We start from the raw sequence: 26,738 nt of genomic DNA, 5'->3' as shown, positions 1-26,738 counted from the left end.
TCATTTAGCTTCATAGAAAGTTGAAACGTGTACATGTGATGTATATCGGTCCCTCACCAGCTGCGTGTCTGTGAATTCTCAGGGAAGTGGGTAAGAGGGTAAGAGACCAGAAACCACATGTCAACAGTTGCCAGCAGGACAATCTGTTCCTCATGCATGGGTCCCTGGCAGAGGGTCAAGAGCTCTGTGTATGTGTGTGTGTGTGTGTGTGTGTGTGTGTGTGTGTGTGTGTGTGTGTGTAAGTAGGTCAGCACATGGTCTGGTGGAATGCAGATGTGCCTCTGTCCTCATGTGTAGCTCTCCCTAGGTTGTATGCTTTTTGTTTAGCCCTGGCTGTCCTGGAACTTGCTCTGTAGACCAGGCTGGTCTTGAATTCATACTGGCTGGTTGTACACTCTTTGCATAATCCTTGACAGTGTCGTTCATCTGTGGCCGCCCTTCTTGTTTTTTTAAGTGTCCATTCATTTCAAAAGTGTTTTTTAAAGATTAATTTATTTTTATCTTTGTGTGCCTGCACGTGTGTCTATGTGAGGGTGACAGATTCTCTGGAACTCGGGTTACAGACAGTTGTGAACTGCCATGTGGGTGCTGGGAATTGAACCTGGATCCTCTGGAAGGGCCACCAGTGCTATTAAGAGCTGAGCCATCTCTCCAGCTCCCTGCTCCTTTAAAAAAAACATACTTTTAAGACTATACGCTCCGAAAGGGCAAAATCCCCAGCTATTGGGCTGGCTCGTGGGATTTCTAAGGATGCTTGCTAAGTGAATCTGTGGGAGTGAACCAGCCTGCAAGGGATACATGGCATTGATTTAGATCTGGTTCTGTATTCTGTACAAGTCCCTGGTCCTCTCCTGACTTCAAGGGTTTATGGAGAATATACTCTCATCGTGGGGCCTGCCACTTAATAGCAGTTGTGTGCCCTTGGGCATGGGGCTTTTCTCTTGCCTTAGTTTCCTCGTAGATGATTTGGTAAGGTTAGGAAGGGAGTGTTATGCTTGTGTACCAGATGTGCTCTTAACGGTTACAACTTTTTCCCCTGTTACTGGAATTTTTTTTCTTAGTGACATGTTTTATGATTTTTCTTTTTTTAAAAAAAAAAATCATGTCTTTAGCTCACTGTGTTAGTCATAACAAGACTTTGAGAAGTACACAGTTGTCCAGGCCTCTTCCAAGTCCTGCTGAGATCTAGCATGGCCCTCTGGTCCTTTCCACTGCCAAGGCGGAGCTGGTAGAAAGCAGGGCGGTGATAGATGCCATCATGGGCCCCGGAATCACTTGAGGGTTCCTTCACTGCTTTCGATTTTTAGGATATATGTGAACCCCAACTTCATATTTCTCATTGACTAAAACTGCATGAACTGTTTTTCAGGACCAGATCCTCTGTGCTATTTCTCCATGCCTCTTTCTTAACCTGGCCTCCCAGAGAGAATGGGAAGAGAGCTTATCTCTTTGTCTTTGCCACCACACAAGTATCCACCAGCCTCTACCCTAGCATCCATCTCTAATCCTACAGCATGTGACTACATTGCTCTAATCTTGACCATTGTCCTGCAGGTGCTAAGCCCCACTTACAAGCAGAGAAATGAAGACTTCAGAAAGCTCTTTAAGCAACTTCCAGACACGGAGCGCCTCATTGTTGGTGAGTTAGTAACCTGGGACGGGGCCAGCCAGGAAGTCTGGGAGTTCCAGAGAACACTCAGGCTGCTTCTGACCAGAGGCTGAGAGCCAACACAAGCAAGCAGGTGGAGCTGGCCACATGACGAATAAACATCTGTAACACAGACATCTTTAAGTCCCAGATCTTAGGATCAAGTGCCATGCCTGTGGCATCCTTGAGCGCCCACTCAGGAGGGATTCAGAGACATACTTAAGCTCTGCAAATGGCCACTCCTTAGAACGGGTTGCTGCCATGGTAGTAAAAGAGTGGAAATTAATGAAACAGCACTGGCCTTTTTTTTTTTTTAAACCCTGCTCGTCATTGGCTGTCGTACTGATTTATTATCCTGTCACTGTAGGGTACTTCAGCTCTTGTGTGTTCTGATCCTGAGATGTCAGAGACTAGGTGTGTGTGGCTGCACACCTAGTTGGCAGCAGATGTCTGGATTCCCCCAGTGCTAGAAGGAGGGAGGGCGGGGAGGAAGGGACAGCATGCTTGAAGTACACTGGTTTGCTGAAAATGTCTCCTGCCTCGGAACTTCATATCCTACTTTCCACACAGACTATTCTTGTGCACTCCAAAGAGACATTCTTCTTCAGGGCCGACTCTACCTCTCAGAAAACTGGATCTGCTTCTACAGTAACATCTTCCGCTGGGAAACTCTGGTACAGAGCTTGGACTTGGGTTGGTGGGGGAATCTTGTGGGATGCAGGCGCTGCATCTCAGTGGCCATACTCATACCTAGCATGCACAAGGCTTCTCTATGCTTTGTCCCCAGAATTGCAGAAAGAAAAGAGGAAAAAGACCCGGGCTTATTCCTTTGGGCCATGACTGAGCAAGCTGCCTCTGTTTTCTTCATTTGCTGACTTTGTATTTTTCCCAAGCTTATATTTGTGCAGATTGTTCTCCATCCCCCGGCCCCTTAATAGACAGGGCTTCTCTGTATACCTTGGCTGTCCTGGAACTCACTCTATAGACCAGGCTGACCTCAAACTCAGAGATCTGCCTGCCTCTGCCTCCCAAGTGTGGGACATCACCTTCCGGCTGTGCTTTTATGTTGTTAACACAAACCCATATCTGAACAGTGGGTACCCAAATCTGAGTTCCAGTAATGGCATCTCTTCTGCCATTTATATCTTTCCCATCTCTTGGGTGTGGAGGCCAGCATTTGTCTTTGGCCAATGTCGCTAGCTATCTGGTGTGAGTTACAGCGGAAGGAGGCATAGGGAAGTAGGAAGGACACTGGCTGTAGGGCTCAGAAGAATTTTGTTAACTGTGATTTTAAGTTAGTGGGTATATTTTTGCCTTTGTCTCCCCAGCTTTTAAAATAAGGTGGAGAAAGATTACGTAGATGTCATTAGAAGACCATCCAGCACCAATATTCTCTTTTTATAAGCAGAAAAATGTCCTCTGCCTATGTAGCAGGTTGTAGAATCTAGGTACCCATGACTGGAGATAAGGCCCGGTTGTTCTTTAGTGTACGGCCTCTGTGACGTAGGATATAAACTCTACAATCTCTAAGCTGGTCCCGTCTAGGGCCAGAGGTATGAAAACCGTGATTTGATTTCGTCTGGCAACTACTAGCGCCACATAAACAGTCCTTGCCCACTTGTACTAATATCCTCTCTTGCTTGTTACTCATGCTCTGTTACCATGGGGACGCCAGCTGACAGTCCGTTTGAAAGACATCTGCTCCATGACGAAAGAGAAGACAGCCCGCCTCATCCCCAACGCCATCCAAGTCTGCACTGATTCAGAAAAGGTCAGTGTGGCCAGCTTCTGCCTCTCGTATGTATGCACAGTAAGTGCAGGTACTCGAAGTGGCAGGCAGTTAAGCGGGATACAGTTGTTCCAGAAAATACTCCCTGGGTGAGCAGAGTGGTTGAAGGCTGAGCAGGGGTTAGGGTAGCCTGGTAGAACTTTGAACTTTGAGCTAGAACACCTGATTTTTGAGTCCTGTGACTATGTGACTATAGACTGTATCTTCCTTTACAGTAGATTTAGCTGAAGGTTGTGGGTCAGTGGGTCAGTAGGTCAGTAGGTGTGTCTCGTTCTGCTTATGTAGTATCCCAGCTTGCCCAGTTCTCCTCAGTGAGCACAAAACATTTATCTTCTGGAGGACACAACTTAGAACTAGAGTTAAAACACACACACACACACACACACACACACACACACACACACACACACACAGAGAGAGAGAGAGAGAGAGAGAGAGAGAGAGAGAGAGAGAGAGAGAGAGAGAAGAAAGTCAATAAAATAGTGATGGGCTTGGTTACGATGGCAACTGAGAGACTTCAGTACCTAGGTCCCCAGTGTGCTAACAGTTTTGGATAACTGACAGTCAGTCAGTCACATATGAGACTGAGTAGCTTGACTAAAGGAGAGGAGGACCATGTTTCCATCCTCTCTGTCTCTCTGCATCTCCTGTTCCAATCTAGCACTTTTTTACGTCATTTGGAGCCCGGGATAGGACCTACATGATGATGTTCCGGCTTTGGCAGAACGCCCTCCTCGAAAAGGTAAGTGCTGAAGGGGAAGCGGACCAGAGCCCCTAGAGCCAAGAAGCTCTTTTCAGCTGATACTTGCTAAGAAAGGGGAAATTGGTGTTCTCAAAGGGAGAGTTGCTGGATCTATGAACAGCCCTCCCTCAGAAATCCTGCTCCATGCCTAGGAATTGCACAAAACAGACTCCATGTTTGTTGATGTTTGCCTCTGGTTTTGTTTTGATAATTTTTTTTTGTCTTCTTGATTTTCTTTGTTTTACGTGTGTGTGTGTGTGGGGGGGTGGTTTGTTTTGATTTTAGCTTTTGATTTTTTTTTTTTTTTTTGAGAGAGAGCAAAAGAAGGAGTGTGTGGATTTAGGGGGGAAGGATATGGAAATGGGGGAGAAGGGATATGATCAAGACATTAAATAAATTTCACTCCAGTAGATAGATAGATAGATAGATAGATAGATAGATAGATAGATAGATAGATGGATAAACAGACAGACAGACAGTCAGAAAATCAGTCAGACAGACTGGCAGACAGACAGACAGACAGACAAACAAAAACATGATAGGTAGGGGGGATTGACTGTGTCCTTCAGCCTAGGGAGGCCATCCACCCATAATGTCCTTCTCATTTGGATATTGTCCCAGTTGGAACATGTGCTTTTATTGTGTTATTGGCCAGCTCTAAAGGAGCTCTGGAAATCTTCTACTAGTAACCTTGACCCAAGTCCTGAGCATCGTCAGCTCTCTTGTGAGTCTGTCCCAGCCCTGTCCAGAGTAAGGCACCTGTTGCTTCTGGTACTTTAGTTCCACCATTACACATCTCCAGGGCTTGGGTAGGCAGGTGGAAAGAAGCAGGAAGCTATAGAAATGACTGTTGTGAAGGAAGCAGGTTTTCCCTCCACGGGATCTCTAGAGATGAAGCCTGCCATGTTAGGTTGTGCCGGGCCACATGGAGAATTCCTGGGGCTGGTCACGCTGCAGAAATATTTCATCTCAACCTGGGGTTTCTACCCCACCTTTGACCATTTAGTTCCTGAATAAAAGACACACACAACCTTTACATTTATAATAAGCCTTAATCAGCACAAGACCTCTATGCTATTATATCTATTTCCCAGCCAATAATCACAATATATAATTTGCCATGTTTCAACTGGGCTCCTCTTAACTCCAGTTAGCCAACCCACATGGCAATTTGAAGATTCTTACCTCATGGTGCCTTCCCCTCTCTTCACCTTCTTTTTTTCTACCTCATGGTTCTCCAACCCCAACCGTGGGAATCCTAAACCCCACCCATGTCTCTTCTGCCCAGCTCTTTGCTGTCAGCATCTTTATTCACAGATCATGGATAACTTGGGAGGCAAGGTCACATAGCATCACCGGAGTCTATGTGTGGTCTCTGGGAGCAACCAGAATTCAGCATAACAGACCACCACATTTCAATAGGTCAGGAGGCAAAGGGGCAGAAGAGTGGACAAGAACCTTTCCTGTGACCTTCTGGGATCATCTAGGGAAGCCAAGCGATGTAGGTGTAGGATTAGCCACTGGTAGTATTTTCTGTAATTGCTCAGTGTCCAGTTTTAGGATACCTGGCCTTGAGAGAGGTAACTGGTCAAGCTGAAGACGGGGGATTTTTGCATATATGTGAGCTGTTTCTAAGACCTTGATTATCCTGAGAGAGTCCACCCTGGTCAACAAGACACCAGGTCTCAGAGAATTGTCAATAAAGAAAGAAAGAAAAAAAAAAAAAAACCTCAGTTAAGATAGCCACCAACTGACAGCTGGTGTGTTTGAGTTAGGTTATAAGGAAATACAGATGGAATATTACAGCCCATGTCCATACAGAGTTCCTGCTTTGAAGCTGTCAGTTGTCGGAGGACTATCCAGGCTAGAGAGAAAAAAAAAAAAAAAAAAAAACAAGGAAAAAAATCCCTAATATAATATGTACCTTCAACTAGGTTGCCATGCAGTTGACATGTGTGTATTAAATATATATATCTATCTTGAGTCTAGCCTGAGTTAATTGTTATCTGGAGAAAACCCAGTAAATCAATTCTTATCTACAGTTTCTTCTAACTTGAACCTCTAGAGGCCTGATAGACGTCTTGGTCGTCTTCCAAAATAACTCTTACGTTGTCTAGTGAGGGTCTGCTAACTGCTTGTCCTGACTCTGTGGATTCTATGTGCTGAGCCGGGCAGAACTGCCCAGGGAGAGCGAGGAATGTGAATGGTGGAACAGGCTAGAGCGGCGTCTGACAGAAGGCAGGTGTGTGCCAGGCAGAGAGAAGGGTGTCTCCAAAGGCTATAACCAAAGGGTATCTCCAAAGGGATAGGAGGGAGATCTTGATAAACGATCTTAGTCATCACGGAAAGCTAGCACTCAATACCTGCTGGTCCAGAAACAGGACCCAACCGTCACTGTGGATGGTTCTACTAAGTCAGAAACCTGGAAAGCTGAGTGTGTCCTTCTAGATACCTAAAGCATTCCTTCAAGGGTCTGGAGACCTCTCCCATTATTAAGAAAGCCCTACTATTGTAAAGATTCTTGAATGTTTGTTTTTCTTACATTCTTGTCTCCCTTTTCTCGTACTTGTTGGCCCCACCTTCTTCCCTTCTTTCCCATCTATAATCACTCATGGTCTCCTCCCATGATCTTAGCTTTGGCATTCTTTTGCTTCTCTCTGGAAATTGAACCCTCTGGAAACTAGCTTCTTTTCAGACAGTGTTTTTAAAGAAGACAACTAGACATACCGCGCCCCCCCCATAAGGAAACACTGGAAATTGTACATAGCATTGTACACAAATTGATCACCCCTCAGAATAAAGAAAGAAATATTCGGGTTGACAGGAGAGGATCCACTAGGATGATTTTTAACTCTGGTGTTGCAAGACTGAGTCAGGGACACTTATGGATATTCAGAGATAAGTGTGGCCCTAGATTTACATGGGTTTCTTTCACTTAATGCTGGACCTCATCAGTAGGAGGAGTAAGAGATGGGGTGTTTTCCACCCTCAAAGGGCCGGTTAAATCCCATTCTACAAAGGTCCATGTCCTTGGCTTTGTCAGAATCTACATCTTTAGGCAGGAGATTAGCTTTTGACTGGGACGTTTGAGGTGGATGGTGTTGTCATAGAGACACCCTCTCTACATAGTTGGGAAGAGAGCCCTTTGGCTTTCCCCACAAGGAGCCAGCCTGGTTTAGAGCTTCTGTGTAGGTTGGCAGGGCTGGAGGGAGGGAGGATCAGAGTCATGGCTCTTATCTCCTGCAGCCCCTATGCCCCAAGGAGCTCTGGCACTTTGTCCACCAGTGCTATGGAAACGAGCTGGGTCTAACCAGTGATGATGAGGACTACGTGCCTCCAGACGATGACTTCAACACAATGGGGTGAGTGTGGCCTTGGGTGAGCTTCCCAGAGGACATGGGGATCAGAATGACAGTGAGGACATCATTTGAAAAATGGCGTAGCACCCTACAGGGAGCATTGGAGGGAACAAGTGCTTCTGGCAAAGGGAACAGTAAGAAGGCTGTGTGGCTATCTAAGTGGTCAGAGGTGAAGCCAGTAAGTCAAGGGAGCAGAGACTAGTAGCCCTTTGGCCAATGTGACAATTGGCTCTAGGCAGAAAGAGATGGATAGGTTTATAATAGACAGTTGATAACTTCTGACTTAATATCTAAACAGGACCAGTCCGTCTTCTGTGTTAGACATACACTCAAGTGGAGAACCAGGGGGAACCTGTTCAAAGGTTGCTAGGTGATAATTTGGTGGTGGAGGTGTTTTGGACCGGGATGGTTACAGTAGGTCTGCCAGTAAATGAAAGATCCTTGATGTATTTTGAAGGGTTTGCTGATGGCTCAGAAGCAAATCCCAGGTTGATTTAAAGTCTGTGGGTTTAACTCTTTGGAAGAATAGAGTGGTCCCAAAACAGATGGGGAGTATTGGAGACAGAAGAGTCTGAGGTTAGAAGGTTGGTTTTACGCAAATGAGGATACCTGGAAGCCAAGCAGAGAGATCATGTAGGATGCTGAGGTTCGCTTTTGGATTCACGAGGATGTCTGGGCTAGGGCTGGAAACTCTAGAGTCACTTGTGGATAATCATAGCATTAGCTCAGTCCTCCAAACAACTGAACGTGAAGGACATCCAAGGCCTAGTCTTGGAAGCACTCACCAAGAAGAGGAGGCAGAGAAAGATCTTGAAAGGACATCTAAAAAGGCAGAGAGTCTCATACACTAGAAGTTAAGGGTAGGGGCTCTCACTATATGAAATGCAGGTAGGTTAGAAAGATGGGGAGAGTCCGTTGACTGCCAGCAGTTAGGCGTGTGGAGACTGGATGTTGCTGTGAGAAGCTAGAGAAGTAAAAAGCTAGGGAAGACCATTGAGGGTACAGCACTTAGACCTTGGCTTGGTACAGCATCAACACTGGCGACTGGTGTCATATTAGCTCTGTCAAACTCTATTCGCTGATGTCTAAATTGGACATGATGATTCACCCGGAGCTGTAATACATGCAGGTGCTACTAAATGTACAAGACAGATGTTAATGCCAGCAACTAGTGTATGGGTGATGATTTCAACAGTGGCCTGACGTGTTTCTAGAGCAACACCTACCCTCATTCGTGATGTACAGTGAAGAGAAGTTTGCTAGTTACGATCTTTAATCTGGGTAGTACTGGTGAGGGGGCATGGTACTCAGAGTCTTAGTTGCCTGGAACTATTTGCTCAGAGCCCAGATGCTAGATTCAGATGATGGGGAGGCGTTGGGAGCCAACAGAAGAGAGTAAGATGAGATATTGTTATGTTTAGGTAGCTAAACATCTAAGGAAGGTTCTAGAAAAGGTAAATTTTTTAGATAGAAGTTTCAGGATAGGGAGAGATAGAATAAGAGAGGAATGAAGCTTTAGGAGAGCAAGGGGAAGGTGGAGCAGGTGGTTGGTTGGTACAAAATCATAAAGAAGCAGAAAAGCCCCATAGTTTCAGATTGGCAGACAGGCCTGCATTTTAAGATTAGCTGGTGGCCTCCACCACAGAGACGAACCTGAGCTCACGAGGGTGTCTTCTCCAGCTACTGCGAGGAGATTCCCATAGAAGAGAATGAAGTGAACGACAGCTCATCCAAAAGCAGCATAGAAACCAAGCCAGATGCCAGCCCACAGTTGCCCAAGAAGTCTATTACCAACAGCACACAGACGTCTACGGGAAGCAGTGAAGCCCCCGTCTCGGTATGGATGGTTAACTCTGGGCAAATCCCTGTCCCTGATTAGTGTCCAGTGTTTCCCATCTTAATCCCACAAGAGCCCCACTGGGAGAAGGGAAGTGGGAAGGGGTTCCACCGTGGTCACCACGACAAAGGTAGCATCCTGGAATTCATAAGCTTTTATTGTTATGGTATATTCCAAAGGTCCAGAGCTAGATTCTCAGCACCTGGGTTAGATGACTTGGTTTGATATATGAGATGAAAGGTATTCTTAGTCTTCTAAGAGTGTATATAGCTCTTGGTAGACTACTCCAAGCTATCCTCTCCTTTTGGATACCTTTCCTGGTTTCCTATGTACCCCCTGCTTTGAACCAAAGTCAAAATCACACATGAATATAGAACCATAGGACAGCCTGTTCACTGATGTCATGAATATTTGTTGAGTTCCTTTGCAATTTATTTTCCCACTATGGTAGAATTTACGGAGGCTGTGAAAATGTGCATGAGAACCTTTCTCTTCAGGAACACTGTTGCAAGAAGTCAGAACTTTCCTGAAGAAAGAGGATCAGGGCGCATGTCCGCAAGAAGAGACTAGGTTCCTTGGGAAAGGACTCTGAGAAGAGGGAACCTTTTATTCCACATTTGGCCAGGCTAACCAGCCTTAGAATGAAGACATTGATGGCTAGCCTTCGTTTTTTTCACAGCTCAGATTAGCATTAAACTAGAATTGATTCCCTTCTGGTGCCAATGGGAGAATGAAGCCCCAGACATGCCCGTGAAACCCTCTGAGCTGCTTAGGGAAAGGGTATTGCTGTCAGGCAGGCTGGCATTATAGCAGCAGGGTAGGAGTGGAGCTCCAGAAAGGTCCTAGAATGGGAGTACCACCCGTAGACCATGCCATTTGAATGGCATGAGTGTTGGTTCTGTGTACCCTTTACTGTGTACCTCAGCACAGTCCCTGCACCCAACATTAGCCCAGCTCCTGAACAGCATGGCTGGGAGTGGGATGACTTTTAAGGCCAGGTTGCTGGTCTCCCGTTGGAGAGTTGATCCACAGAGGGGAACCCTGGTGGGTTATTCTTGATCTCCACTGCAGTTTGATGGCTTGCCGTTGGAGGAGGAGGTGATGGAGGGTGATGGGTCCCTAGAGAAGGAGCTTGCCATTGACAACATCATGGGGGAGAAGATTGATATTATTGCACCCGTGACCTCCCCTTCACTGGACTTCAACGACAATGAGGATATCCCCACCGAGCTCAGTGATTCTTCAGATACCCACGATGAAGGTGAGCCTCTGAATACGGGTCTTAGAGAATCCCCCTCCCCTCTCCGTTTTGCAACATGAATGGAAGTTCCTGTCTTTAGTCAGAATCTAATTTCTGGATCTCAGAGTGTCCCCAGACCAAGCAGCTAAGGTCTCAAAGAAGAGAAGTGATGCAGGCAAAAGCGTTCACAGTGAGCCATAAGCCCAAACACCTTTCCGTTGATGATAGCAGCTACGTCAGACCTAGAGATACAGTGCCTCGGGATGTCACCGCAGCCTCCAGTCCTCCTCTGTCACTGTCTGCTTCATCCTCTCTTCTGTACAGGAGAGGTCCAGGCCTTCTATGAGGACCTGAGTGGAAGACAGTATGTGAACGAGGTCTTCAACTTCAGTGTGGACAAACTCTATGACCTGCTGTTCACCAACTCACCCTTCCTGCGGGACTTCATGGAGCAGCGGCGCTTCTCTGGTCTGATCCGCGGGCTTGTCCTTTTCTGACTGTCCATTCTTTTCTGCACTGTCCCTCTTCCTCCTCCCCCTTCTCTTTTCCTACCTCTGTCCCTATACCTTTCTGTACCCTAATGTCACAGGCTCCTCTTTCTGCCCTTATATGGTGCCGAAGATGATCTAGGTTACTCTGTCCCTCTCTGTGTCTAGTAGTAAAGATTTTTATATGCCCTCCATCCCACAAACTCCAAAGGTTTCCCAGTGAGCAGGCCCCATCAGCTTTGTCCCCACAGGGCAGCTGTTCTTCTCCTTTGGAGGAACCTTCTATATGAGTGTGCGACCTTGGCTCATTGAGTCCTCCCTCAGCTGTGCCGCGTGTGGGTCTTGGGGTTCCTGGCACTAATGTGTTAGGAATCTGAACTCCAGGCTATATTTATCTGCCTGTATAACGTAGCCTACAAGGGCTGAGTGAAGATTCATATCTAGCACCCTGGGGGCTCCTGCATCCGTTCTCTCACGCCAGTTTTTCCCACAGCAAGGAAGTAACATGGCCTGGCAGAAGATGCCAATCATCCCCTTGGGGCAAAAGCTCTAGGCAACAGGGCACCCTCTGAAAGAGAGGCACCTTGAGGCCATGGGGTGGGTCACACTCCCTGGGGAATCCAATGGCCTTACCACAGTAACTTCAATGTTGCCTGCACCCCCGCAGGTGGCCCCAAGACCTCCTGCCCCAGCCTTGGAACAATCAGCATTCTGAAGCTCTGGGTAGAATTTCGGCAATGCCACAATGGGCCTCTTTCTGCTCCAACCCCACCTCCTTTTCACCGCTTCCCCCAGCTTTCAAACTCTTGTTGGCTTCCAAGGGAGGGGGGTAGCAATCAAGAGTTAGCACGGAGTGAGGAGTTCATCAGAGGGGAGATTCAGACAAGCAGTGTTTGCTGCCCCCCCTTCACTCTAGACCTTGTGTCTACCCTCAGATATCATCTTCCATCCATGGAAGAAGGAGGAGAATGGAAACCAGAGTCGAGTGATTCTCTACACTATCACCCTCACTAACCCTCTGGCTCCCAAAACGGCCACTGTCAGGGAGACACAGGTGAGTGGAGAGAAGAAAGAACCAAATGAGAGTGTGCTTGGAAATCCTGTCGCACCATGAAGGATGAAAGTGGGATTTGGGAAGACACCTCTGGATCTAGGCTTGGTTTAGTCTTGGGGCAGCAGCGCCCAACTAGCTCAGATGCTGCAGACTCCAATGACCTCGCACTTTCCATCCGAGAGTCCGGGGCGGGGATGTTGGGAAGGTCGGTGATCCTACCTGGCCTCTTGTCAGTTTTGATCCGTGGGTGGTGATTTCTTACCCACAGACCATGTACAAAGCGAGTCAGGAGAGCGAGTGCTATGTGATAGACGCTGAAGTCCTCACCCACGATGTGCCATACCACGACTACTTCTACACCATCAACCGCTACACGCTCACCAGAGTGGCCCGGAACAAGAGCAGACTCAGGTGCGCTGTGTGAAGGCTCGTGTGGGCGCAGGTGGGGAGAGGCGTTCAAATGGTGCAGTGCTTGTCTGCTCCGTGGGGAGAAGGGGAGCTGGAGTTCTCTCCTTTGTATGTCCTCTCTGGGGCCGTCCTAGACTCCTTGCCTTCCCGTCCTGCCCCACCTTGTGTCCCCTGAACACTCCACGTCTTCTTTGGAAGCTCTTGATTACGTCCTACTGTTGGCTTTCTATGGAACTATGTAGGAACTCAAACTATATCAGTTGGGCTTTTTAGAATAAGTCCCCCAAAGATGGAGTTACCCTCATTTACCACAAGAGTGACTTGATCAAGAGTCATGGCCCACTACGTATTGAAGCTTAGCCTTTAGCAGTAGGACCCTGTTCACTGTATTCCGTGTCTTATGTGTTGGGGTTGCCTATTGTTTCCAGGGCTTGTCAGTGAACTCCTAGAGAGCAGGAATCCCGACCTGATACAACCAGCTTTCTGTACTCAGCCCACTCATACCACACAGTCAAATGAATAGTTAGTTCTGATGATGGTGATGCCCACTCAGAGGAAGGGAGAACTATGGACATTGGAAGGAGTGCATAGGAGGAGGATGTAAAATCAACACACATACCCATTTGAAAACCATCATGGTTGATGGCAGCTAAACCTTGGCAGGAGGTGCTAGTCCATTCCCTATTCTGGAAACAGATGCTGAGTGGGAATTGTAAGAAGGCTCTAAGCATGGCCATGGGGGGAGGGGCAGGGCAGATTACTGACAGACACTCATACACCCAAGGAAGAGGTAGAGAACAGGGCTTCCATGTGAAGGGTAGAGAGAGTGCAATACTACTGTAAGAGCAGTGGGTGATGGCATTCCCAGTGGTTGGGTGAGAGAATACTCAGAGAAGTGTTGATGAGGTCTTGTGTGTAGCATGGAGGCAAGGCAGGTGAGAAGACACTTGAAGTTGCAAGTGATGAGGCCCTAGAGTCCCTACTTAGACTTCAAAGGGTCTGACCTTAGTTTCTAAACTCTCTCTTGATTGGCTGGGAGGCTGGAGAGCATATACTGTACCTGCCCCCTTGATACGTTCCAGGCAGTAGCAGCAAAGCAACATACTCTGCTCTTCTGTGCTTCCAAACCTGTTTTCTCCATATGAGTGACTGATCATGGCTTTAACGGCCTGCTCCTCAGGGTCTCCACAGAGCTCCGCTATCGAAAACAGCCCTGGGGGTTTGTGAAAACTTTCATCGAGAAGAACTTCTGGAGTGGACTGGAGGACTACTTCCGCCATTTAGGTGGGTGCCACAGTCCTCTTGTCATCTAAATGGAAACTTTTTCCCTGCTGACCTGTGCATCTCTTGGCCACCATTTGGGGGGGGGGAGAGCATGGAAAGCATGGAGAAGAAGGGGGGAGTCTCTGAGACCATGAATTAGTTCTATCAGGTTCCTAATTCTTCCCCTAAAGTGAGCATCAAGTTTGGTATGTCTGTGGATGTATCTTTCAAGAGACTGTCTGTAGCTTTGAGATCGTTAAAGAGGGGCTGTTATTTCACCTCCTCTCGCACGAACCTGAGATGTTGTGATGCATCAGAAAGATCTGAGGGCATGTGTTTTAGCCAGTGTGTGACATGCCGTAAATTATATACATGGAGGTGTGGAGGTTTGGAACAAGGTCCTAAGCAAGATTTGGCTTCAGAAATACTTGGCATAGGCCTTTCTCAGGGTCGTCTTCCCACTGGGCCGGCCTCCCAGGGTCTGTAACAGGAATATGGTAACCGATAGAAAGCCTAATCTGGTAGACAGTATCTTGGGTTAAAGCCGTAGACTTCTGACCTGGTCCCTTTGTGTCTGACAGAGACTGAGCTAACCAAAACAGAGAGTACCTACTTGGCTGAAATACACAGACAGTCACCCAAGGAGAAGGCCAATAAGTCTTCAGCCGTCCGGAGGAGGAAGCGTCCCCATGCCCACCTGCGGGTACCTCACCTGGAAGAGGTGATGAGTCCTGTCACCACACCCACTGATGAAGATGTGGGCCACAGGATCAAGCACGTGGCAGGTATGTTGCAGGTGGGAACGGTTATGTAGGTTGGGACCGTGGGATGAAGCTGCGTGCTTTGGTCATGGCACATGGATGCGTGCGTGATTTACACCCTGAGTAGAATTTGTCACTTGTCCCTCACAGACCCACCAAGCGCCTGCCTGTCCAGGCTGTGGACTCCTCGTGTACATCTTTCTCTTCTCACCCCACCCTTTGAATCCTCATGTATATTCTCAGTTGTGGAAACCTGGGGGCTCCCTAAGGAACCTAGAGTCTGGTGGTGCCACGTGTTTTACAAACCATGCTTTGCACATGCGTGTGAGTTCATCAGAACCGTGGGGGAACTGTAGAAGACTGCTATTGCCCGTGCATTCTCCTCTCCAGCCTCAACTAGAACATTCCATTGTTAGCATTTTAGATGTAACATTTGTGATGAATGTCGCACTTAAGTAGACGGACTGAGAAGTTACATGCCTTGCCTTGACGTCATATAGCTGATTATAAAGCCGGGACTGGGAGCTGCTGCCCCTGGCCTGTCTTCACCAGCCAGTCATATCTCTATAGCCTAGGTTCATTAGCTATGTTCTCTCGTTTGTTCAGTAATTATCTGACGGAAGCCTTGACCTTACAGACCTTACCTCAAGTTGCAGAGCTGGCGATGGGATCACGCGGTCACTGCTAGCCTGACACATAGTTCCTTGGTGGTCTTGCTTGACTGGTGTCCCGTCTGCAGTGTGAGGACTTGTGGACTTGGAGAGAATAATAACTGCCTATTTATGCTCCCACAGGTTCCACGCAGACACGGCATATCCCGGAGGACACTTCTGATGGTTTTCACCTACAAAGTGTGTCCAAGCTGTTGCTGGTTATCAGCTGTGTGTAAGACACTCCAGGTTCTTCTCCCTCCCTGGCTCCAACACCCTCCCTCCCCTGCCTGGTGCAGGAGAATCATCTTCATCTCTTAAGCATGAGCTTCCTCTTACTTTTACCCTTCCCTCCTGTGTTCCTTTGTCTTCTAGTCTTCGATGGATCCTAGTCCTTTGGTACCTTTTCTGTTTCTCTGTGTCTTACACAACACTTTCTATGTGTTAGCCTTCTATGGGGAAAATGGTGTATACGATATCTATGCCTTTTAGGAGCTCAGTGTCAAGTGGGTTAGAGAGGCAGGATACTCGGAATCCCTCCTCAGGATAAATGCTGACTGACATGGAGATGCTTCAGCACGTTTTAAGAGTCCATTAATTTATAAGAGGTCCTCTTGAGTATCTGCTTCTGTGCCCAGCATGAGAGCCATACACAGAGTCCTCCCTGACAGGGTAGCCAGACAAAATCAATGCCTCCAGTCCAGAGATGCTTATTTCAATCTAGGTGACTTAAAATTAGCACGGCATTATAAAACCATAGGTTCGATAGCTCCCACGCTAAGCTGAGCTAGGGAGATGAGAAGCCAAGAGAAAAGGAGGCATAAGAAAGGAGAACGCAGCTGTCTGGTGTGCGAGTCCTCGTCATCGGTGCCCAGGACATACTAGACCATTGCACAAGAGGCATTGAGAACTGCTAGGGACAGCTTTTCTCCTTGCCTTCAGCGGACAGCCTGCCATCCTACTTCTATGGCTGGGGATGATCTGGGAGAGTGTTGATGACACCAGTACAGCCAAGTCCTACGTGTGTGCTCTCCCTTCTAGACACTGGGCACCAGACCACCTCTAGGTCAGTTTGGCTCCTTCGACCCTTCTGCACCTCTCCCTGAAGCATCCCTGGTTGTTGCGAGAGCACATCCTTGCTCTCAGGACACTCTGGGTGAACCTTACCAAGCAGCACAGTTAGACCAGCCTTGTGGCAGAGAGGTGAATGGATGGGCAAACACTGGAAGCACTGTGGGTGCTTTGAGCCATCTGCATCAGGGGGCCCACCAGACTGAGAAGACGGAATGGGGAGGAGAGACCACAGGTGGAAGGCTCAGTTACCCTTTAGTTCTGTCTCACAGGAAGTCCACCTGCCTACAGGGAGGGACTAGTGGTGCTTGCGTCAACAGAAATTTGGACTTTAGTTGAAAGCTGTCAGAGAAGACACGCCAGGATCCACAAGTGCCTGAGTTGCAACAGGTTATCCAGCTGAGGGGGACAGGCCTTTGCTGGTATGGGCCTGACCCTTAGAAGACAGAGTAAAGCCATGGGTATAAATGAGACCGTCCATGCCTAATGTGGCAGAAGTGCGGCCAGAGACTACCCTGCTGACTCCTTATAGGAGGAAAACACATGGAAGACATAAGAAGAGTTCCTACTATTCCTGAGGGCATAGCATGAAAGGATAGCATCAGAAACCATGATATTATAACAGTGAGGACAGAGACAACTATAAAATGTCATCCTTCAAACACCAGTGTGATGGGATTCATGTCTGATAAAACCATACCAGTACCAGGTACCGGTAAATAAGAGACTATAACCTTGCTTTGTTCTATATTTACATGTGCTCTGCGTCTCAGCTTTACTTAGAGAAGGCCCACTCAAACGGGCAAATCCCAGAGGTATCAGCTAACACTGTGGCTTTATAAGCTCAGGATAGTCAGGCCTCCTGACTCAACGCAGTGCAGCCCTGGCTGCGCTTGTGATAGCCTGCATTTAGAGCACACTGACACAGCACAGCTCACACAGTGTCTGGCAGGCTCTTGCCAGCATCCACCCTCGGTGTGGTGACTCAACCTCCCACCGATTTGTCTCTGTTTGGCACACCAGGGAGTCTTCCCTCAGACAGCACATGACCTTTACTTAAAAACGTTCAGGATGCTGAGCACAAACCCAGATGTAAGGTTACGGTATGCTATGTGGCACGTGTCGAGGAGGTGGGCGTCCAGATGATTTGGTGTATACCTGCTGATACAGTTAGACAATAGCGGTGAGTGTTTGCACGAACAATGTAAGGTAGCCCCAAGGGCTTGCAGCTGACAGACGAAGGGACACGTGCATCCATAGTGCTGGAGAAATAAATAAGACCTCGGACTTTACTCTCAGACACTGACTTTGAACAGTCTAAGACACACAGTCTAAATCATATATGATTTCTTTGCGGGCCCCCCCCCCCCCCCCCCCCCCCGGCTTCCACCTATGAATTGACTTCCAAGTTTGACCATCTTCTTTCTTCCTGTGTGTACCTGTCCTTCCCAAATCCTTTCACATTAAGAACCCAGCTCTTGACATGGGCCTACTGCTAAAGGTTCTGTTCCTTTCCATTTATAAAACAACCCCAGTAGGTTGAGCCCGATGTCCCTCATGAGAAAACAGTTTCAGGATAGATGGGAAACTTCAGGAAGTTAAATTTTTTTTTGGTTTTTTTTTTTTTTTTTTGGTTTTTTTTTTTTGTTTTGTTTTGTTTTGTTGTTGTTGTTTTTGTTTGTTCGTTTGTTTGTTTTTCGAGACAGGGTTTCTCTGTGTAGCCCTGGCTGTCCTGGAACTCACTCTGTAGACCAGGCTGGCCTCGAACTCAGAAATCAACCTGACTCTGCCTCCCAAGTGCTGGGATTAAAGGCGTGCGCCACCACTGCCTAGCCAATATATATATATATTGATGCACGGAGACTTTTATCTCCAGTTCTTCCTGTTCCTGTCTCTGGGTCTTCTCTGCATCTCTGCCTTTCCCTCTGTCCCATGAGCTTCTCTCACGGAATGGCCTAGACAGCACAGAGATGGCGAGAAGAGAATCTCCTCCCAGTTTCTTTGACTCTCCACTTCCCTGGTATCCTCTGACCTCCCACCCCTGTCATCCTTGCTCCCCCCTGCTTCTGATCCCCCACTGACAGTGCTCTAAGTCCAGGGAGAAGACACTGTAGCTTCGGGAAAGTTCCAGTACCTGCAAGGCATCTATCTCATCAGTTCCTCCTTCAGTCTGGCCCTTCAGGTGTCCAATGAGCTTGGGTTGACAGGGAAATCTCTTGATTTAGTACCCATAGAAAGCTAGGCGTCCGCAGCCAGCCTCCCTCCACCCTTCCTTGCCTGGCCTCCTCGTCTATTGTGCCTTTGCCGTGTGTGTGTGTGTGTGTGTGTGTGTGTGTGTGTGTGTGTGTCTGTCCCATCGATGCTTGCTCTCTGTCTCCATTGAAGTGCATCCCCCTCCCTCCTCACACCCCCATTTCTAACCTCTGCCTCCTCCCCGTTTTTCTTCCTTGCTCCCGTTAGGATCTGTTTCAGGTATCAGCTCTATGATTCCTCCTTTTACCTCAGTGTTTTTACCCTTTCCCCTATGCCACCTTCCCTTAGGCACCCAGAGTCAGGTGCCTATGGATCCCCTTCCAGAGCCTTCAATATGTTTGCTTACATCCCTCTCTTGTTCTGTCACTGACCCCGTTAGACTAGGTTGCTTTTCTTTCTCCAACCATTGCTACACACCCCTTCAGCTTCCTCATCCATCTCTGTGATGCTTGGGTTGGCCCAGCCAGTAAGTCACATGGCCTCGTGGGTAGGTGGGGGGGGGATCCCTGGCCCGGATTCCTTCTCACCGGCTTTGCTCTTTTCCCTGTCTCTCTCCCAGTCTGGCGCTGCTGGTCATTCTGAACATGATGCTCTTTTACAAGCTGTGGGTGCTGGAATACACCACACAGACCCTCACTGCCTGGCAGGGTCTCAGGCTCCAGGAAAGGTAATATGGGCCTGACCTCTCTGTTTCCACCTTAACCTCACACAGCTGTCTGAGACTGCGCCATGGCCTGTGCTCAAAGATACCCCTTTGAGGTGAGGTGAGCCTATGGTTCATCCTTACAAATCTGTCCTTAAGAGTTTCTGGGCAGTTGGGACCCTGGGATTTTGAGCAGAAGTGAAAGCACTCCGATATGACTCTCTGTCCTTTGGGGTGTCAGAGCACAGACCCGTCCACTGAGCATAACTCCAGCTGCTGGGTACCTTCTTCTACCCTTCAGGTTACCCCAGTCTCAGACAGAATGGGCCCAGCTATTAGAATCCCAACAGAAGTACCACGACACCGAGCTCCAGAAGTGGAGGGAGACCATCAAATCCTCAGTGATGCTCCTGGACCAGGTAAGATGCCCACAGTCCGTCATCTTTGGGAAACTGAGCCCCTTTCCTTCAGTGTTGAGAAATGCCACCACATTATGACAGCCCCCTCCTTTTTATGACTATTCTGGCCTATCCTCTGATTTTCTCTTAAAGCCATTCCTCAGTGAAGTATTAGAAACTTAGGAATTCCCCAGAACATTAACTAAGAGACACATTAATAGCCAGAGGGATATAGGACAGACTCTTTTACAGAAAAATATTCCTATATAGTGATTTGTCTATTCAGCTATTAAAGGTGCTTGCCACCAGACCTGGCAACCTGAGTTTTATCTCCAGGTGGAAGAAGAGGCTTCTGTAGGTTGTCTTCTGGCCTTCACATGCACACTCACTATACAAGGAAATGGACTTCTTTCTATCTGATGAGTAGATTTAGAAGAGCCAGAGAAATCAAAGCAGTAGATGAGGCAGAGAGACCAAGAGTTCTTGGTGCAGAAGATGGAGACGTTACCCTGATATAACAGAGTAGCTTACTAAAGCTGCTACGCGATGATGTCATTATAACAGTAACTTACTAAAGCTCCTACGCGATGACGTCATAATAGAGTAGCTTACTAAAAGCTGCTATGTCCTGAACCATTTGAAGATCCTCCAATTGGAGCTAACCCTTTTGGACCTCACCGCATGACCCCCAAAGTATTAATTTCCTGTTATGGGACTGATGTAGAACCTGCTTTCTCTCTGCCTAACACCAGTGTGTGTGTCTGGGAAGGACAGAATGGGTTTAGTCTCAAGAAATACGAAGTTAAAATGCTCATGACAAGTCAGCGAAGAGCCTCCGAGTGTCTGGGAGTTCGGGAGGAAAGGGCGATTATGACTATAGAAAGTTGGTGGTGTTTCTGGACTTTCCAACTGGGTGAAATTGGAGTGAGGAAAATTGGACAGCATCCCAGGCTAGGAGAAAGAGAGGCAGAAAGTATATTCAGAATAAAGGCCAAGTAAGCCATAATTCAAGGTGGCTCCTTAGAGCAACTGGATGCATGTAATCTGCTGATATGAAAGTCACAAATAACTAAGCCCGAGGGGTTTCCAGTGCTGGACAGGCTGACCCCTTTCTATCTTAGACTAAGGGTCCTGAGAACCTCCCGTGCTCCCCCTCACAAGGTTTCTCTGTGTAGTCCTGGCTGTCCTGGAACTCACTCTGTAGACCAGGCTGGTCTCGAACTCAGAAATCCGCCTGCCTCTGCCTCCCAAGTGCTGGACTCCCGTGCTTTATAGACTTATCCTCTGCAGGCTCTGTGTGGTCAGGGATGGGTCGCAGATGGGAGAGGCCGCTGCAGCTTTGTGGAGACTCACTGAGAGCACTGTCTTACAGATGAAGGACTCGCTTATCAACCTTCAGAACGGTATCAGGTCTCGAGACTACACAGCTGAGAGCGACGAGAAGAGGAACCGCTATCATTGACAAGGCAGGACCAGGGGTGGCTACAAGAGGCCTGTGCAATACATGTACATAGACCCTATAAATATATATAAATATATATATATATATACAGAATATAAATATATATTATATACAGATTTTAAAAAAAGAGATAATACCTATGTACCAGGGAGAAGGAGCGGGAACTCCCGCCCCCTGTGCCGGCCAGAGCAGCGTTTTCCCTCCTCTGTGGAGGGACTGAGGAGGGCAGGGACCACCTCTCAGCACCAACTTCCCCTGATCCTCCTCCTCCCCCCATTTTTTTTTTGTTCCTCATTCCTTCCCTCGCTGGCCATTCTTGGCCCTTAGAAGGGAAATGTGGCTAAGCCAAAGTTTATGCCTGTGAAGACCTTTGTGGTCTTCAGTGTCATTTCAAGAGGGCATTGCTTAAGGTGCTTCATTTCCTAATCCCCTTTTAATTTGTCTCTAGAATAAAAGAGAACCTGTTCTCCCCACTCCCCACCCCCACCCCACCCAGTGCTTCCCCAGGCCTTCCCTTGGGAACAGGAAGAATGGAGCAGGCAGGAGCCCCATTCAAAGTCCCCCAGGAGGCCATCGGTTAGGATAACACTGAAAGCCAGGTGACAGAAGCTGCATTTGTGGGCCTGGGCTGTGGGGCTGCAGGCTCCTGAGCTCTGGCATCTAAAGGGAATTCTTCCTCAGCCACCCCCCCCTACACACCTTCTTCTAACCTGAGTAGGTTGTGGACCCCACAAGGGCTGAGAATTTCCCAAGTCTCCCACTCCCTTTCTCTCTGGTCTTCTCCCAGGCTGGATCTGGGGGAAGGGTCACTTTTTAGTGCCTAAAATCCTATTGTTTCTGTGTGCCCTAAGAGCACATTGTTTCTTAGCCAGGGTGGAGCCTTTTTGACCTTGTTTCAAAAACAAAACAACAACCTCTCTTAGTGGAAGCAAGTCAGGTCTGTGGCTCTAACTCTTTCTCTTTGACCTGTGAGTTTGATGTCCCGGATAAGTCAGGGTATCCTCGTCCCTCTGGGCTTTGGGAGACAGAGAATGATCTAGAAACATGGATTGCAGGGCTTGCCCAAGATCCTGTGTAAGTAGTGAGCATAGTAGCCAAGCCACTTAGAGGGCTGACAGCATCCTTAAGTCTTGGTAAGGAACCATCATTAGCAATAGAGGCAACTCTGTGCCACTGTATGTAGCTAGAGGGAGGATTTGGCATAGATGCTTGCATTTGGTCATGAAAAGGCCAAATGGAACCTGGCCCCCACCACAGAGGCCACCTCAGTTCTAAGTTTCTCAGGTTTGGTAGTGGATTTCTGAAAGTATGTGTATAAATTTCTTTATAGTCTTTGGCCCTGGTAGGTTAGAAAGCCACCCAGAAATAAAAAGCAGATGCTATGTTGGGAACTTGAACCATCCAGGGCCTTCTTAATGTCAGCCCATCAGAACTCAGGTTTTATCTGATCTCAAGAGGTCCTTCTGGGCAGATTCATCACTCTCTCTTACAAGCATCTACTTCTCTCCCATCTGATGGCTCAAGGAATCCTGCCAGCCTCTGGCAGAGCTCTTGGAGATCTGTGGTAGTAAAGATTGCTGCTGGGTTGGCAGAAAAGCTTCTTTATGCTTGCTGCTTCTCCCAGGCTTCTGAAGAAGGAAACCTGGATTTCCCAGATCATCAGTACAAAGGAAGCAAGATGGCGCCGATTAGCTACATCAGAGAAAAGTTACTTTCTCCTCTAGAATTATCTGAACATTCCATTTTGGGCAGTGAAAGAAAGTCATTGATGTTCCAGTGCCCTGGAGAAATAGGTGTTGGTATTTCTTGAAGAGCAAAATCAAAAAAAAAAAAAAAAAAAAAAATAGGCTGTATCTCTGGATCATCTTCTGATGGAGGGAGGAGAAGGCTCCCGTCCCATTGGTAGTCAGCTCTGCTAACACTCTTCTGGGAAAGCAGGGGTGAGGAATGGCTTCATTTGTTCCTTCATTTGTTCAAGGTCCAAAAGACCACTTGGTTGTTTTGAGAGATGCTGGTGACAGTCAAGACCCATGAGCCCCGAGTCAAAGAAGGGAGGATGGTCCATGGTGCTAGACCATTTCTTCTTGGAATAGCCAGAAGCCAGAAGCATTCCCAGAAAGTTTTTGGAAAGCAAAATTGGAAATACTCAGATTGATTGCATATGTAGTTATTTACTTCAGTTTAATTGTTAAGGTAGCCATGGATCTTTTTAAATGATTTCAAAAGTGTTCATTGGGGGTGGGGTGGGAGTGGGAGGGACAAACTCAAGTAACAGAAGCAACCCCAACCATTGAGAATTGCTGTTCTTTGGCCTGCAGTATCATCTAGGGGAGGAGAGCACCTAATTTGTCAGAGAAAGCCTCCTGTTTTCTGGTGAACCCAGATGATAATGTGCGCATAAACAATAGCCCCCGAGAATGATGGCTTTCTTGTGAGTTCCTTCTGTCTTAGCGTTAGCTTGGGTTTTTAAACCTGAAAGAAACCAACATATCAGTTAATTCTCAAACCAAATCTTTCCTCCCCTTCGTGCATACTTTGTGAAAGAAGTGGGGATTCAACCCTACAGCCAAAGTAAGAGCCCTGGGCAATGGCCTGGCGAGCAGCTAGCTGTCTGCAGGACGGCACGGAAGTTAGCTGGCCTTTGGTAACTTCTTCCGGCTGGCAGGTTTTGTTCATTTATTGCAGATGTACATATAGTTTGATCTTTCTGTAAGGATTTGTGTGGCAAGATATTTGACTGCTTTTTACTGGACTATGAGAGATTTGGGCTTGAGTCCCTGACCACGTTACTGGAAAGGTCGTGTGGCTTTGGATAAGTTCCCGACAACCGAGCTTCAGGATCTAAGTGTAACAGGAGAGAGCTGAAATAAATGGCCTTTAATGTGGGATCTAGGTTTGATCTGATTTGGATGTTAGACCAGAGATGTCCTGCCAGGGCGGATGAACTTTGTTCTTGGCTAGGAGGTCTAGGGGCTTCCAGTGGCACAGATAATCTTGTTTAGCCTGAGTATAAGAGCCCCTCCTTCTTTGGCCTAGTTTTACACGGAATTGGTTTATGCTTTGAAGATAACAGCAAGACCAGTATCCTTTTGGACTGAGCCCATCTTCCATCTCCAGGCACTGTGAATCCTTTCTACTCTCCATACTCCTCACTGACAGAGGAGACAGTGGGAAGAAGCCATTCCCAGTTCTAGAACGTCTGTTTGTCTCAGCCGAACCCCCGCTGTCGCAGCAATTTGAATAAATTCTGAAAGCCTTGCTAAGATGCTTGGCTGGTGTGAGGGCAACTGGCATCAAGGAGTGAGGAGCACCAGGGGACCTCAAGAGCAGTTTGCCCACAGGTGGACTCTCTACTCGTCCATAGCCCCTCGCCTATGCTGGGACTGGCCCATTATTCTCATAGACAGCATCTGTAGGATGAGGCGTTGGGGAAATGACTGGCAAGGGGAAAGACTGTTTCTGGACTATTTGTGCTCCCAGAAGGGTCCTTTCTGTGCCATCCCACCCCACTTCCTTAGCTCTGCAGGGCAGCCAAAGTCAGCCCTTGTCATTAGGGCCAAGGAGAAATAGCAATCTTCTCTCTTCCCCCCCAGGTGGCAGGGCTGTGATGGCCCTTCCTACACACCTGGACTCTGCTTACCCACTCCAAGACTCCATCCCTCCCTCTCCCCCCCCCTCTCCCCCCCCCCAACCGCATCCCCATCTCTAAGCTATGGGGCAATCATTCCCGTTTTTCCTTTGCCATCCTGGACCCTTGTCCACCCCCCCTCACCTCCCCATCCTCCACCAGGCTGGCCCCACCCCTCCCTTCCATCTCCAAGTCTTCTTCCAGAAGATGCATTTGGATCCCAGAGGAGTGTTTTCTGGAAGACAGTCTTTCAACATCCCCACATTCCTGATAGGAAGCAGGAATTTGCACAGGTGCAGAGAGCTCCCTCTCCCACCTCTCTGCCCAGCCTTCTTACCTCACTCCTGCTCCAGCCATTGCGATGGGCTCAGCCAGCTCCCTGTTCTGATGTGCCCTGCAACAGCTGGGGGGGGGGGGGGTGTCATGTGACTTGGAGAGGTCCCTCAGCAGGCCTGGGAGCCCAGATTGGAGCCTTGGCTGCCGATGAGAAGCACTTACCTGCCAAGATTTGCTGATGCCAGACCATCTCCCCCAGCATGTGAATGCTTAATGGATGTTGCCATCTCTGCCCCTTGGTCCTCTTTGCCTTCACTCCATACAATAAGACACCACAGAAGCAAAATGGCGGCCCTAACTCCAGGCAGGACATCAGACTGTCTGGGGACTTGGCCCTCCCGGGCTTCTGTAGTGTGTTGCAGAGACTGCACAGTAAAACAGTCACTTTTGCCAACAAGAATGTGTGGCACCCCACATCTCCCTACCTTGCACTCTAGGGCCAGACCACTCTCTGCATGGACCAGACCATCTTCCCAAACCCATGGTGCTTTCCCCGACCCCACTCAACCTACACTCTGAGGTGGGGAGGGATGGATCAGAGGCCATAGTGGCCCCCCTGGATAATCCCGACATGGGATGGAGTCGGGTGAGGCAGAGGGAGCAGCACCCAACACCTGCGCTGGGCCACAAGTGGGAAAGAACACAGGTTGGTTGCAGTTGAGTTGTTTGGTCATCTGCATTTCGATCTATAACTGTACTTTGCCTGGCGCTGTGCGCAAGGTCCAAAAACTTATTGCTAGTACCTAGAAACATACAAGGCTATCCAGCCAAATCTTTATGTAAAGTAGCTAGAGCCATGGAAGTCCAGTATGAATTAAAGGAAAAAAAAAAGTATTGAATAACGAATAATAAATGGTGTGTGTGCTTATTTGTGTGCTCCGTCGGTATTCTTCATTCCCAGCCTTTCTGGTATCCTTAGATATGCTCACAACAAGTCCCGAAGGCATGAGCATACTGAAGTGTGGCCTACACAGGCCTCTGTCTCAGGAAGAGAGGCAGCACGGTTAAAGGCAATGGCTGAGTTTTTTATTGGGGTTTTGAATTTTAATTTTTTTTTTATTTAACTCCTGTTCATTATTTCTTATTTTTGACAAACTTATACAGGTTTATCACACATTGGACCTACCTCCACTACCCTCTTTTAATCCCCCTCTCAGCTATGGATGTTCCATCTCCTACCCTGCTGTCTTTTTTTTTTTTTTTTTTTTTTTTTTAAACTCACTGGATTTAATCAGGTCGCTTGTATGACCATGGGTAGAGGGACTGCTTACTGAAGTTAGTTAACTTCTCAGTGGCTACATCACTAAAGAAAATGCCTCTCCCCAGTAGATCCTCAGACGGGAGTAGGGCCTCATGAGCTCCTACCCCATCCATGGTGGAATGAAAGGCCCAGTCTTGTTCGGGTCTCAAACAGTTTCTGTGTAATCGTGATCAATGGCCAGACAGCATACAGCAGTCTTCCTCATCCTCCTGAGGTCTTCCTATTCCTTTAATGTTTCAAGAGCCTTAGGGAGGGAGGGAAGGAGGGAGGGCTTTGTCTGTCATACATGAGTACACACCCATTTCAGTGCTTTGGGATAGTCTGGTAAAGTGAGTGTATATTTCGGAAAGTGGCAGCTGGAGTCATACTACAATAATTTTAATCTTGAAATATTTTTCAACAGACTTTAAATTATGTGCATATATATGTTCATGTCTGTGTGCTTTT

General features: G+C 47.8%; 1 protein-coding gene across 13 annotated transcripts in view; it reads left to right on the top strand.

Moving 5' to 3' along the window:
* Gramd1b (GRAM domain containing 1B) overlaps positions 1-26,247 on the top strand; it is a 179,319-nt gene extending 153,072 nt beyond the window's left edge. For all 13 annotated transcript variants that reach the window (XM_076924769.1, XM_076924764.1, XM_076924765.1 and 10 more), the window contains 16 exons: positions 1,555-1,639; positions 2,219-2,322; positions 3,324-3,419; positions 4,099-4,179; positions 7,426-7,541; positions 9,219-9,375; positions 10,447-10,636; positions 10,940-11,083; positions 12,039-12,157; positions 12,426-12,568; positions 13,746-13,849; positions 14,410-14,613; positions 15,384-15,474; positions 19,123-19,230; positions 19,508-19,625; positions 20,977-26,247. In XM_076924769.1, coding sequence (XP_076780884.1) covers positions 1,555-1,639; positions 2,219-2,322; positions 3,324-3,419; positions 4,099-4,179; positions 7,426-7,541; positions 9,219-9,375; positions 10,447-10,636; positions 10,940-11,083; positions 12,039-12,157; positions 12,426-12,568; positions 13,746-13,849; positions 14,410-14,613; positions 15,384-15,474; positions 19,123-19,230; positions 19,508-19,625; positions 20,977-21,066 — 1,950 coding nt within the window. In that variant the 3' untranslated portion in view covers positions 21,067-26,247. The remainder of the gene's footprint in view (positions 1-1,554; positions 1,640-2,218; positions 2,323-3,323; positions 3,420-4,098; positions 4,180-7,425; positions 7,542-9,218; positions 9,376-10,446; positions 10,637-10,939; positions 11,084-12,038; positions 12,158-12,425; positions 12,569-13,745; positions 13,850-14,409; positions 14,614-15,383; positions 15,475-19,122; positions 19,231-19,507; positions 19,626-20,976) is intronic.
* Positions 26,248-26,738: the final 491 nt, after the last annotated feature.

Source organism: Arvicanthis niloticus, chromosome 26 (assembly GCF_011762505.2).
Source record: "Arvicanthis niloticus isolate mArvNil1 chromosome 26, mArvNil1.pat.X, whole genome shotgun sequence".
NCBI lineage: Eukaryota > Metazoa > Chordata > Mammalia > Rodentia > Muridae > Arvicanthis > Arvicanthis niloticus.
This window is presented reverse-complemented; position numbering and strand designations above follow the sequence as displayed.